Source organism: Marmota flaviventris, chromosome 3 (assembly GCF_047511675.1).
Source record: "Marmota flaviventris isolate mMarFla1 chromosome 3, mMarFla1.hap1, whole genome shotgun sequence".
NCBI classification, from domain to species: Eukaryota; Metazoa; Chordata; class Mammalia; order Rodentia; family Sciuridae; genus Marmota; species Marmota flaviventris.
The window spans coordinates 124,077,620-124,092,453 of record NC_092500.1 but is presented as its reverse complement, the minus strand read 5'-3'; the positions used below and the strand labels follow the sequence as shown (position 1 = coordinate 124,092,453).

The window sequence follows — 14,834 nt, the reverse complement described above, 5'->3', positions numbered from 1 at the left end:
GGAGTAGTGGTGATGGGTGGGGGTGGTAGGCAGAGTCCTTGGTGGCCCATTCAGCTGCCAAATCAGGGAGGGAGTTGGGAGGAAAATGTCTGGGTTGATCCTGATGGGATCTGACAAAAATATAAGATCTTGGCTCACAGGGGCACCCTAGGAAGCAAAGAAAGCATTTCCAGAAAATACAAGTAAAAACAGGCATTTCTACTAGAATTCTTCCAAGGGCTGCATTCCATGGTATGAAGATGGAAGGACACACATATTTGCATGTGATTAGCATATATGCGTACGACTTTCTATTTTAAAAGAAGACATTGAGGTCCCTGCTATGCCACTAGCAAATTATGGGTCTTCCCCACATTGAGGCTTGTTTTCCTCGTCTGTCAAGTGAGTTGTGATGTCTTGGCCAGCTCTGTACGTTCATGATTCTGGGGCTGTGGCTGCAAATGTGTCTGGAGGCCATGCATGATCCAAGCCCATGCTGGTCTGCAGTACCTGGCTCCTATGTGCATCTCTGGGAACTGGTGCTGCTGGCAATGGTTATAGCATGTCTAAGCCTACTTATCTGCTTTCCAAGACTGATCTTAGGTCAGTTTTGTATTAAATACATGATACATATATTATTTTTGTTACCCTAAAGAATGCTACTTCAGGATTTTTCTTTTTCAAATGCATTCCATCTTCTTTCCTTCCCCAATTTCCCACACCCAGAGTGGTGAGGAGTTGGGACGGGGGATCTAGAATCCAGAATGCAGGAGGAGGGGATGACTGCAGTGGGGTGTTGAGGGTGGGAGAATTAATGACACCCAGGACTCACTTGAGGGGCAGTGTCCTGCACCATGGGGATGGCCAGTGTTATCTAGAGGGAACTTGGACTTGTGACCAGTGGCCCTCAGGAGGGTTGATGTCTGAAGCATGTGCAGGGCAGATGCTCTTTTCTACTTCTTCAACCATTTCTTCTCCCAGAGAAGCCAGCTCCTATTTCTTCTTTCCTGGGTGTCCTTCTGTCTTAGCCTTAGAAGGTTCTAGAATGTTTTTTTCTGACAGAGGAGCTAGAGAGGTTGGCTAGTGAAAAGTGTGTTCAGTACCTTAGGAAAAGATGGATATCTATGAATGATCTGTAAGGAGAAGGACACTCAGACCCAGGCAGGGGTGAGAAATAGGAGTGGACAGAGGCAGCTTCCATGTTGCTCTTTATCCTTGGGTTCTTATTTTGAGTCTCAGAATTTTGGGGGGACAGAGATCATTGTTCTGCTGATATTGAAGAAGGCTCTTGCAAGAAAAAAGGGGCTTCTCCACAGATGTGTGTGTGTGTGTGTGTGTGTGTGTGTTTGAGACAGGTTCTCACTATGTTGCCCAGGCTGGTCTCCAATCTCTGGACTCAAGCGATCCTCTGGTCTCAGCCTCCTGAGTAGCAGGGGCTACATCCCTGTGCCACTGTACCAGTCTGGTTCAGGGATTCTTTTAAATGAAAATTTTCTTGTTCATGGAGGATACAATCCAAATAGTCTTGAATATTAATAAACACAATCATTGCATTAGGCCCCAAATTCCCACACGGAGAGTGATACCTTGGCTATAGCATGTCAGGTGCCCCTTTGGCATCCGGAAGCCTCTGGCATACGTTCTGAGGACAGATCTGTCACCTAACAAGGGGGCTCTCTCACCTCCACCACAGGGGATTACAAACTTGAAGGCTTGTATCACAAGGATTGGGTCATTTTTACAACTTACTCATTCATTACCTAGCAGAGCAGAAAAGTCTGTGTAATTTATGAAGTGAGCACAGCGTGCTGGCTGCAGCACAGGACATGTGTTCCTGGCCACAACACAAAGAAAATGGAGCTGGAAACATTGTGTCTGGGCTCATTTGATGGTGCAGACCTTATACCTGGGGGACCTTCTCTGTCCCTTGTGAGAGGTGGTAGGGTTGTGGTATGTTCCCAACGGTTTGGTAACAAGCCACAATCTGCATTCTGAAGACTTGGAAGGAGGAGGGCAGTTGCTTTTTCTTGGGGGCAGATCTACTGAGAGCTGGAGGAGCACTGAGCAGCAATAGGCTGAGCTCCCCTGGGCATCGCTCCTGTCTGGCTTGGTGTTTCTTAATTTTTCTACCTGAGGCTCACTTACCTCCTCTGTAACACAGGCACAGAATTCCTATTTTGAATTCATCATGCCTTAGCTCTGGGCCCAAAGGGGCTACATGTGAAAGCACATGTAAACCCCAAATTACTATAGAATCATAGGAATAGCATTATCTTTGTTTTTATAAATAACCGAGGTTCCCTCTCAGAGGCTGTCTGGATCAACTTCTCCTGTCCACAGGAAGGATCCATGTCTGTTTTCTTCAGTTTCTCGTCTGTCGTGGACCAGTGCTTTTGTACATGCAACAAAAACGAATAATCAGAAAAGTGAAACCAAAAGCAATGACAGACAAGATATGAGCCCCTTCCAATTTTTATCAGATACAGAAGACACGATATTCCTCTGTCAAATGGCCACAAGAGTTTCCAAATACGCATTTTCTGTACTTGCATCAGCATAGGTTGGCCTGGCCCAGGGACTTCTCTTTGAGTAGCCTTGCCCTTGGCTGAAGAGTGCCTTTCCTCCTCCCAGGCATGTCTCAGTGTTCACTGTCAGCCCAGAAGCGCCTGCTTGGAGAAGAGGGTTTTCTGGCCCGCTTCTCCAGCTGCAGTTCTCTCTGCTCCTGCCACTGCTGCAAAGGTCTCCTTGCATGGGGAAAAGGAGGCAGGATGCTTTTGATAGGCGCCAGCACCATGAGAAAGGCTTGGTGGAGAAGCCTCGTGGAAAGGGCATTGTGTTGGAATCCCATACTTCCATCTTCAAACTGTGGTTTCTGACATTTACCTGACTGAGTGGCATGCCATTTAAAATCTTTGTGTATTAATTTTCTCATCAGTAAAACTGGATTAGGAGAGCTTTGGGAAGACTGAGGCTGGCAGTGGCAGGCACATGGGAGGTGTTTTGGCAGTGGTGGCTGAATTGCCACTATCTAAAAATTTATGGAGGAAAACCAGGAACTTAGTCATCACAAATTGGGAGAAACTTTTCAGACATCTGGGCTCACATGATGAGACTCACTGGGTTGATAAAATGAGGAGGTTGCCCTTGAAGATGTCCCCAATTGTCATGTATTTAGTTGCAAAATTTCTTAGTGAACATTTTGCCTGAATCATTCACTCCTTTAAGTTAGGATATTACCTATCTCCACCACTAGGTGGCAGAAAAGCACAACTCACCACCCTGTTCCTTCCTTCATCTGGGCTGTAGCTCTTACTGGGACCGGTGCAGGGTGGCAGAGCTAGGTGGAACCCTGAAGACCTGTCACATCCATCCTTTCTGCACACGGGGGTAGGGGGACTGGGAAAGAAAGGAAACAGAAGCAGTTCAAGGCTGTATAATTATATAGTGGAAATTTTGAACTCCTGGCAACCAGACCAACCTTCAGCCTTATTGGTCTCCCTTTGGGAGGCTAGGCGTCTGGGTGCTCAAATAGTTAGGTCTCTGGGGAAAATGTAGGACTGCTGTCTGGGAGACGCTAACTTACTTTTGAAATCTAATGGTTACATTTTCCAAACTGGCACCCAGTTCTGCTGGTATTTAGGGAAATTCCTGGCAGATGTGAAATATGTTCCTGTCCGTGGTCCCTGGATACTCAGTATGAAGACTGAAAAGATTTTTAAAAATACACAGCTTGGGCTCAGGGGCTCATCCAGAGTGGACCTCACATGTGGACATTGTGAATCCTAGGAGACCCAAGAAAGCTTTCCTATCTACAAATATTTTCTATATTTAAACCACAGTTTGCCACCAAATCAGGCTTCCAAAACATAATGGGCATGCATGCATTTTTGTTAACAAGCATCAGCTTTTTTAAAAAAGCTTACAACTTCATAAATCCTTATAGGAAGAGTCATTTACACTTTAGTGTGACTTACTTAATTATATTGCTTTCCTTCTAGCAAAAATATTGTAAAAAGCTAGTAGAAAACAGCTGCATTGAGCTGGAAGTATCAATAGGGTAGGAGAATCGCCAGAGATAGTTGGAAGGCAAAAACTGTTTTTGAAGAATGAGTTTGTATGATGTTCCTGTTTGGTGGGAAATAATGGGGATTTTTCCAGATAAGGGTAATAAAATCATCTTTTGTTTTACTTTGTAATTCCCCTTGGAACTGACCAAGACCAAGTACTGTGTTCTTAGCTTGAGCCACTCTTGCCCTAGATGTCATGAATTGGTGGACAATGGGATGAGTATTTCTGCCATGTTTCTCTTTAATTCTTCCAAGGATATCTACAAATATTATCTTAGTATCCTTTGGTATCCCAAAGGAACAAACCCTAGCCAGAGATGCTTGTCTTTATTGTACACCTGAGGTTTTAGTGACTTGCTACAGAAGTCACTGAATTCTGGCAGAAATCTGCCATCTTCTCTACCGGGCTCCTGAGCTCACTCACATCATAGGGACTGCTCTGCTGGCCTGCCTGCTTACCTGGCCAGTTCTCACCTGACCCTGAACACCCCTGCAGTTTGCTTTCATCCCTGCGACTTTGAATCTCCATGAATTTCTTTAGCATTTTGGAGTTCTTGGGGTGTTTTTAGCTGGGTTGTGTTATTTGATTATCTCTCCAAAGTCAGGAAGTCTCGTATAGTGACCTGGAGACCCTGTCCTCTCCTTTGAGGTTATGTTTGTCTCCACCCCTGCTTTAACTTATGGATCTAACCCCACAGCACCGTGGCCTTGATGGCATTCCTCACTTAATACTGAGGTCTTGTCTTAGCATTGTAATCTATCAGCTAATAATCTCCTTTTCCCATCATAAATTAGGGCAGAGAGGAGCTATGCGGTTTGCCAGGGAGGACTGAGAAGGAAGAGGAAGCATCAGTGCAGTGGAGGCAGCATTAGCTCATGGCCAGGCTGGGATTTTTGGTTTTATGTCTGTTGAAGCTGCACCTGGGTGAAGGGAGGGATTCCCTAGCTAGGCCTTGGATACATGGAACTTCGTGACAGGGAGTTGAATATCCTGGAGCGAGACAAAGGCATCCAGTATGCACACCAAGACGCCTAGGAGCCCTCACCCCAGCCTGCTTGCAGGGGACCGAGTAGCACATGTCCTGCTGAGGTGAGGCAGGTCAGCAGGGCTCTGCCTCCTGGACTCCATCCTGCATCACTTTTGTCTCAGGTGATGTTTCCGATTGTGAGGCTTATTATCTGGTTCTGTTCACTAGGAGCCTTAGAATGCATCAGTCATTCTTATAGTGGCCATTAGGTGGCAGGCCTCAGACTTATGTTCAAGCTGACAAACCTTGGGGGCATGTGGGAATAAACCCTGAGTGTGACAGAGCCTTGGAAGGTTCAGGAACAGAGAGATTTTTCAGGCTCTCCGTGTTCCTGCCAAGCTGCCATCTTCCCTTCCAGGCTCCTGAGCTCATTCACATCACCAAGGATGTGGCTGACTTACATCTTCCTCTCTCTCTCCACTTGTCCTGCCCCATTGCTTATCCTTTGAGGGACTCAGAAACACCTCCTGTGGTGGATAGAGGTGGTGTTAAGTGGAGGATATTAGTCTTTCCATTCAACTCTGCCCCCCATACACTTTTGAGCTGTGGTCCTTCACATGAAAGCCCTTTGTTCAGCCCAAGACCACCCTGTTCCCAGGGCTTTGTCCAGTTCCAAGCCCTTGGAACTCTGATTTTGCCAGGGAGTGATGGATTTGCACCAAGCCTGAACCATCTTGTAAGGGAGCTTCTCACCCCCTCAGGTAGCTCTGGAACCAGGGTGCATGGTCCCTTCACCTCAGGGTGACCTAAGCATTGAAGGTCAGGCCATGCCAGAACAGATGTCCAGAGCTGTTCCTGGAGTTGAGATCGAAGCAGATCTCCACACTGGGGTCCGGTGGGTTTGGCTAGCTCTTCCTGAGTCCACTGGGGCCAGGGGCCAGGTGAACAGCTAAGAACCCCAGGTCTGCTGGGGTTGGGGGTTCTCAGTTCTTCCCTGGTTCTGGTCCCAGTGGACCTGAGGAATATAAGATTACATGAGTAACTTGTCCAGGGTGGAGGGCTGGGAGGCAGAGCACACCACTGTGGAGAATGTGTCAGAGTGTCAGGGGCCTGGAGATGAAGGGCATGTGTGGCTTGGGCAGGCCCCAGAGGCTGGTTTTGGTAAATCTCTGCTTATGTGAAGTAATCAGCTCTCATTTTCAAGGTGCTGAATGCAGATTAATTTTATTAAATGTATCTATTTTCTTTAATTATAATACACATTCACTGAAGAACATTTGGGGAAAAAAATAAAGAAACAAAACAGAAAAGAAAATCTCTGTACTTCCCAGCCCACCACTGGAGGCAACGTCTCTATTTTCTGCTAGTTCTTTTTGGAAATATGTATATATAAATATATAATATTAGGACCATATGTGTGTACAGCTCTCTTCCTTGTTTTAAAAACTAACAGCATAGCTATTTCCCGCATCATTGAAGATTCTTCCAAGGGGTCATTCTAACAGTGCAACAGGACACCAGCACCTGGGATTCCTTAATGGATGTAATCATTTTCCTACCGTTGAACACATGATGGTTTCCATTTTTTTTTTTTTTTGCAGTGATAAATAATTCTCCATTAATCTTTGCCCATAACTCTGTTTCCTTTGGAGACTCCTTTTGTGTGGAATGACTGGATCTCTGGGTATGCACATTTCTAGGGCTTCTGCCGTGGGTGTCCCAGGTTACATTTCCCCAGCAGGACACCACAGGGTAGAAAGTGGTCAGTATCCTCAGTTGGTAGGAGTGACAGTGTAGGCAGTGCCCACACTTGCCAAGCCCCAGCTGGGTGTGGGCTTCCTGTCATGGCCTGTGGCTGAGGCTGTCCATGGCTCAGTCCCTATCCCTATGCTGGACTCCTGGCAGGTTCAAGCTTCTGGTGACATGTCCGATCCGTCCCTGTGGACTTGAGACTTTTGGATCCTTTTTCTTTAGGTCCGGCATGAAAACAAATGTGTGGCCCTGGAAAGGTGTCCCTGCTTCCACCAGGGCAAAGAGTACGCCCCAGGAGAAACCGTGAAGATTGACTGCAACACTTGGTGAGGCTGGGGGTGGGGGAGTTGTTCCCTGGGGACTCAGCTACTTTGGCACCCTATGGTGACCTGCGTGCATTGTTCCTTTTCTCTGTGCCTGTTTCTCCATCTGTGAAATGGAAGAATATTCACCATCACTTGTGCTCATCCCAGATAGGCACTGTGTTGCTGATTAGCTTTTCAGTTCAGGGAGATGGGCCCTGGGGGAAGATAAGCACCTTGCCCTACATATAGCCAAGTTGCCAACGAGTGTGGGGTTAGGAGGGTCCTTTTCTTACAGGTCTTAAACTGCTCACAAGGACCATGAGTGTGCCTGTAATGGTGCAGTTTGAGGGGGGTCTTGGCAAGGGTGGCTGGTTTCCTTCTGCTCCCTGGCCATCCTTCACATAACCCCTCACCCTTCTCACTCACCCTGCCTTTGCACCGCCTTAGAAAGGGGCCCTGTGGACAGACGGGCAGGGCTGTCTGAGGTCTGAGCTTACCACCTCTGACGCACGAGTGGGCTTCCCAAGGTCAGCTCTGGTTACGGATGGCGGGGGATGGGCCATGTGGCCATTGGCAAATCACTATAGATTTAAACATATAGCTACATGCACACAAAACCTCTCCTGGCAGGAGTTCGTGGTTCATTACTAGTTTCCAGACTCAGAACTTTCCTGCTGTTCTGTCTTATTCTTCCCATTAGCCTCAGAGGGATTTCAACCTCAGTGTGTCTGCTTCACAGAGACCCTGAGGCCAATATCAGGCCGACTTGTGGCTTCTAGGATAAGGCTGAACAAATCCATGCGGGTGGCCTAGAGAGGATCCGGGCCTCCTCCCCAGCTGCCTGGACCACCGTGGACAACCCCTGCCCTTCTTTGCCTCAGTTTCTCCCTTGTAACCAGAAAGCAGCATCTTTTCCCTTTGTCCTTCTGGGCCCTGTGCTGGGCCTGTGAATCTCATGTTCCACTAGCTGCAAACCCTTAACTTCTTGAGGCTTCCTGGAGGGTTGGGTGGCACTTGGAGTATTGTACCTCCAGTGCCTCCTGGTTCCCTAAGACCCAGATGCACTCAAAGTGCCCACCCAGTCATGTTACATTACTGTTCCTAGTGTCTGTCGGGACCGGAAGTGGAATTGCACAGACTACGTGTGTGATGCTACTTGCTCTGCGATTGGCATGGCTCACTACCTCACCTTTGATGGGCTCAAATATATGTTCCCTGGGGAATGCCAGTACGTTCTGGCACAGGTAAGAATGGGAGTGAGGAGGGGAGGTGCTGTCTCTGGGTGGGAGGTGCAAGTAGGGCTTTTCCAGGTCAGATTTTGCCCTCCTGTCTGTAGAAAAAACTCTGGGGTCTGGTTTTACTGGAGTAATTTCCCAGTCCTTGAAAGAGGTGCCTGAAGAGGTAGGCGGTTTAAAACTCAATGTGGTGTTTGTTTTCCTTCTGTTCATCTGGAGGTATCTAAGAACAGCCTAGAAAGCTCACTTGTTGAGTAGGACTGGTGTGGGCATAAGGTCACACTCAGTCCAAATTAGCATTAATGTGAGTTAGAAAAAGCTGTCAGTCTCCACCAGGATGCACAGTTTGGGAAGTGAAGCCCAACTGGACCTCAAAACCCCTCCACCCGGGCCTTGCTAGCCCCCTTGCGTGGTGAGCAGCAGCCTTGGACAGGGGGATGGTTGACATGACATGCCTGTCCTCTGATTCTATTGCATTCTCCACTGTTTTCATTTCTGACCATGTACAATTTCAAATTGGGAGGGGAAGGAGGAGGAAGAGGAGGAGGGGGAGGGGTACAGGTTCACAAAAAAGTCACTCTGCAAGGCAGAATGAGAAAGAAGTCAGGAAACCTTAGCTACTGAGGGCACTAGCCCCTTTACCTCCCCTTCTCCACGTCATAAATTCCTGTAAATTTCTCTTGCTGGTTGACACCAAACGAGTAAGCAAGGGGGTTGAGTGCTTTTCTCCAGAGGGAGGAGACATTGTGCCCTGTGATGCTTTAAACAAATGTGGTCTCTCTGTCTCCATTCTCTAGGGGAGGAGGGTTGGGGGGTTTGGTGTGGTCTGAAGGGAGGACCACAAACCTGGAGGAGCCTCAGCCCCAGAGATGGAGCTGCAGGTCCCTAGGAGTCAGGGAGCATCAGGACAAAGGCCGCATGTGCAGAGAATGCTGGGAGGGGACTGAGCTAACTGGGGCTCCAGCAGCCAGCCTGCCTCCACCTCACACACCCCAGCTGGCCCAGGGAGGAGCGTACTTTAGGAACACCTATGGACCTGGGCTGAGTGCCCCCTGGAGCTTTTCCATGGGTTAGAAATGAAAGCCTGTCTTTTGATTACTGGGCTACCTCCCACCTTGGTGGCAGAAGTCAGGGTGACATCAGTTTTGCTATTTAGCTACCAAGCCAGTTTCAAACCCGAGCATCCAGAAAAAACAAACAATAAATTCTGTGCAAAAAGAAGCAGCTGGTCAGCGTCTCCTGCTCCCCAGCTCTTCCCCTGCCCACGCAAACTTTCCCAAGTGGCCCCATTTTCAGGAATCCCCTTTCAAATTGTGCCCGTTGTATGTCACTTATTTTCCTTTCCCACAGCTAATCCTGTTGTCCTCTTTTGATGCTAGTCCTGGGCACCCTGCCCTTGCGGTAGCTTCCTTTGGGTACTATTATCAGACTTAACCCTTTCTTCTTCAGAAAAGACTTAGCTGGTGACCACAAATAAATCACTGACACCCTTGTTCCCTCTTTTAACTTCCCCATTCATTCATTCAACACCCAGTTAGCTGAACAAGCCTAGGAAGTTGACTGATTCATAGTCTTATAGAGGAAGATCAGATGTTGTGTGTGTGTATGAGTATGTGTAAATATGTGTATATGTTATGTATATATGTGCATTTGTGTGTATGGATATATGTGAGTGTATGCACATGTATATTTGTGCATACTTATGTGTATGTGTATATGGATATATGAGTATATGTATGTATGTACATGTGTATGTGTGCACATATGTTTATGTATAAGAGTGTGTGTATATGTGTGTAAGAGAGGTATGAAATTTACTCATGTGACAGGCCAAGACTGTTTCTCCAAATTGAATATTTTATCTTTATTCCATCCCACCACAGTAGTAGCCACCATGGGGGAACTATTTGCCAGGAGTGTGTCTCCTTTTTCTTAACTTTCTAAGCAATTGACCATCAATGATCTCTTAGTGCTCCCTTTTGCTCTAAACCCAGCTAGAGACGTAGCTTGGGAGCTGTGGGCGATGTTGAGCCCTCTTTGATTACACCCTCTGGGTCAGCAGTCTACAGGGTTCAGCCAGACAAGAGAATCTCAAGATGCCATGTGGTCAGACTGTCCTAATTACCTGCATGTGGCCAAGAATTAATGGGATCTAGGCAGGGGATTTTAGCCTGGAGCTTCTGTCAAAGCATGCAACGTACCACTTTTCCTCCCCTTCTCCCCCTCCTTCTCCTCCTGGTGATCATTACACCTGTACCTCACTGACATAGGAACCAGGTTCACCTGTATGAATGAGGATGACACACCTGAGGGAGTTTACCCCCCACCCCATGCTTATGCACAGGCACAAACACACACCTGTGGATGTGGTAACATCCTGTAACACGTATGTAAAAACCCACAAGAACAAGATGTCCATCTTCTGTTCTGGGAGAAATAGCAGGGTTAAAATTTCTCTGTCTCCCCTCTTTCCCTAGGATTACTGTGGCAGTAACCAGGGGACATTTAGGATCCTTGTGGGGAATGAGGGATGCAGTTACCCCTCAGTGAAATGCAAGAAGCGAGTCACCATCCTGGTGGAAGGAGGAGAGATTGAACTATTTGACAACGAGGTAAGAGCCAGCCTCAATTCCTCCACCTCATGCTCCTCCTTGTTCCCCTATCAGCTTGCTTGAAGCATTTATCAAGCATCCACTCAGAACTGTGGGAATGGAGTAACACAGCCATTACAGAGACCGAGGTCCAGCTACACATCTGGCCTGGACATAGTCTATGAGCAGCACAAGTTACAGATCAATATGGATAACAAGGTTTCAATTTGGTTGAAGTCTGCATTTGTGTGTGGAGAAGGATGCAGAATGGTGTCTGCATAACTGTAGAAACAAGCAGTGCTTATTGCTGGAGAGGGCATGAAACACGGAGGGAAAGAGAACTTTCCCTTCTCTATGCAATGATCCCTCTTCTGTGGGGACACATTTCAAGATCCCCAGCTGATGCCTGAAACTGAAAACAGCACTAAACCTAGTGTATATGAGGTTTTCTCCTATATATACATATTATAATAGTTTAATTTACAAATTAGGCATAGTAACATATTAACAACAACAATAATAAATAGAACCACTATAACAATATATTATAATAAATATTATTTAAAACTTATTATTTCTGGAATTTTCCATTTAATATTTTAGGAACTCAGGTGACTACAGTTAATTGCAACTGCAGAAAACAAAACTGAATAAACAGGGGCTACTGTATGTGTACACATACACACACACAATGTTATTAGAGATTTTTACTTTCTTTTACACTTTTAAGATCTCTTCAGATACATTTGATGTGTATGTGTGAGATGCTGGGGATCAAACTCAGGGCCTCACATATGCTAGGCAAGTGCTCTTCCACTGAGCCACGCCCCCAGCCTTAAGATAAATATTTTGAAAGAGCTCAAAAGTGAGGTAAACAGACTGAGCCCCTGTATACTGAAAGCTTAAGAAGTGGTTCTCGGAAGATTACCCAGGAATCTCCCTGGAAATCTTGTTTAAAATGCTGATACCACGACTCTGTCCTGAGATTCTAATGCAGAAGGTCTGGGTGGGGCCCAGAAACATACATTTAGGTTGGCAGGTCACCACAGGCCACAATTTTGGTTCACATAGGTAGTAGGGCAATCCAAGATCTGGGCTTCCATCTGTTCGGATATCCCCATTTTCTTCCATGGTCTCAGCCTGCATCACTACTTTCTTATAAAAAGCCTCCATTGACATCAGGGGATAGAAAGTGAACTCTTCATCATTATGGAAGAAAACTCCCAAGCAAATGTGATTGACTGTGGGTGGGCCGTGTCAACTCCATTTCAAAGAAGAACTCTATTTAGGACAGATGACATTGGTAACATTGAAGAGGAGGTATACAGACCCGTGAGGGATAAATCCACATGGTATGTCATTCAGGAGACCTGTGCAAAGTGTTGACAGGTCTTAGTATCAGCCTTAATTTCCTAAGTCTGAGAAGCAGCCCAGTGTGCACAGTGGCTTTGAGGGTTTGGCACTGTTGATGATTTTGGCTAGGTCAAGGGTTCAGGCTAGAGTCCTTCTAAAGACTTAAACCTGGCTCTAGCATTGATCTCCACAGACCCTGCCTCTTGATAATAGCTACTCTGGGGGAGTGGGAAGTGGTGGGAGAGTCTAGTATTTATTGTTATAAAGGGATAGATTTTTAAATCACCAACCAGAAGTGCTTCAGTGTTTGCTATGACAGGTTAAAACCATATCTAGAGGACCCTTGTAGTTAATGACCAAGAATAAAAAAGAAATTCACATTTTGTAAAATGATGATGATCTTATGTTAGTTGGTTTTGTTGTGTTTTTAATCTCATAATTATGAATTCTCTGCCACCTCTATCGTCACCCCTTAGTCACAGATTCTTGCAGGGTGGTGGGTGAGACGAACACAGGTGTGCTGGCCACAGGGGTGAGCTCTGACCAAATGGGACATTTGTGTGTTCTGGAGGGGTGCCGCTCCTGCACTCATCAGCTGTGGGGACAGAGAGGTAGATGTGAAGAGAGAGATGTGGACTTTTGTGCCTTCCTTTACTTCTCATTTTTCCTGTTTTGCCTTCCTTCAGGTGAATGTGAAGAGGCCCATGAAGGATGAGACTCACTTTGAGGTGGTGGAGTCTGGCCGGTACATCATTCTGCTTCTGGGCAAAGCTCTCTCTGTGGTCTGGGACCACCACCTGGCCATCTCCGTGGTCCTGAAGCAGACATACCAGGTCAGTAACCTTTCATGCTTTTTTCTTGTCTGTGACTTGTTTGGACCTTCTTCAGCTCTCTGAGTAGCAAATGGCACCTCCCATCACCTTGGGGGAAGGTGGTCCTCCAGTCCAGCCTCCCATACAAATAAAGCTATGGAGTCAAGGTTGCAGTTAGCTTTGCCTCTTACTGAGGCTTGTTGAACATGGCAAAAATTAGGGTGGTCCCTGACACAAACTGTCTTAATTGGCCTTGCTAGGCAAGTTTATTTGCACAAAGGAGCAAAGTAAAAGATTAGGTATATTAACTTTTCTTTAGATTTCTTAACCCAAAAAAGGCAAACAAATCATGCAAAATATCATTATAGCACTACAAAACATTCTGGGGTGTTGCCTTACCATTGAGACACAGGCCAAAACTTTGTGAGAGCTGTTTGCAAACTTTCTGATAACTTACTTTTGGGAAAGGTGACCATATTTGTATAGAGTCTAACAGTTTGTTAGGACTTTATTGATTTCTCTAAGTGGTATGTACGTGACAAGTGACTGTGTTTACTATGGTGGCTGATTTGGTCTCGGCAGGAATGATCTTTGCAGCATCTCTGATAATGCCATATATATTTATAGCTTGTATATATACCATTGAGGCTCCATGGTCCTTCCTTCTCCGTGGCAACCCATCCCATTGCTGGAAAGAAAATCACTCATTCCATTAAACTCAGCAAATACTAAATGTCTAGTTTGTGTCAAACACTGTCCAAGGCTCTGTGGTTATAGCAGGGAAAAATCAGATATATGTGTGTGTCTGTGTGTATTTAACCCTTCTATTTGTTTTCTATTGTTGCTATAACAAATTACCACAAACTTAGTGTCTTAAAACAACCACACAAATTTATTATGTTGTGATTCTGAAGATCAAAAACCTACAATCAGCCAGCAGGGCTGCATTCCTCCTGGAATCCATTCTTCCATGAGCAAGAATCCATTTCCTCATCTTTTCTAAATTCTGGAGGCTGCCTTCATTTCTTGACTTGTAGCTCCATCTTCTGAGTTTAAAGACAGCAGTGTAGCATCTTCCAAGTTCTTTGTCTCTCTGTCTCTTTATGGCACATCACCTTTCATACTATGACCCCTCCTGCATCCCTCTTATCATATTCAGTGGTTACCTTGGGCTCCCTAGATAATCTAGGATAATCTCCCATCTCAAGATCTTAACCTAATCATGTCATCCAGGTCCCTTTCCCTTGTATAGCTGTCAATTTTCTGTTGCTATAACAAAATACCAAAGGCTTTATATATAAAAGAGGTTTATTTAGCTCATAGTTTGGGAGTGGAAAGTTCAAGATTGGGTGGTCCCACCTATCAGCCTTTGGGAGGATCCCCTGGCTGCATCACAACATGGTAATAAAGCAGAAGGGGAAATGGCTACGTGCAGAAAGGATCATATGGTGACAAAGGAAGCCAGAGGGAATCAGGCCAGGCTTTAAAAAACAAACAAACAAAAAAACCCAAAAAACTTGTTCTTGTGGGAATTAGCTGCTGGGGTGTTGTGAGAACTACATTAATTTTGTCCAAGGGTGATGCCACCAATGACCTACTTAACTCCCACTGAGCCCTACCTCCTACTACATCATCACACTGGGACCAGACTTCCAGGACATGAAGATTTGGGGGCACACCCAAACCACATAAAATTATAGCACCATGTAAGGTGACATAGTCATGGTTCTAGGGTTTAGGATACCCACATTTTTGATGGAGGCCACTATCTG

The 14,834-nt window shown here is 45.9% G+C and overlaps 1 protein-coding gene across 1 annotated transcript in view; it reads left to right on the top strand.

The window, feature by feature from the left end:
- The window catches only part of Vwf (von Willebrand factor), a 162,995-nt gene that overhangs the window by 66,102 nt on the left and 82,059 nt on the right, over positions 1 to 14,834 (top strand). Inside the window, exons 19-22 of the mRNA XM_027951103.3 lie at positions 6,989 to 7,092; positions 8,177 to 8,315; positions 10,784 to 10,918; positions 12,937 to 13,083. Coding sequence (XP_027806904.2) covers positions 6,989 to 7,092; positions 8,177 to 8,315; positions 10,784 to 10,918; positions 12,937 to 13,083 — 525 coding nt within the window. The remainder of the gene's footprint in view (positions 1 to 6,988; positions 7,093 to 8,176; positions 8,316 to 10,783; positions 10,919 to 12,936; positions 13,084 to 14,834) is intronic.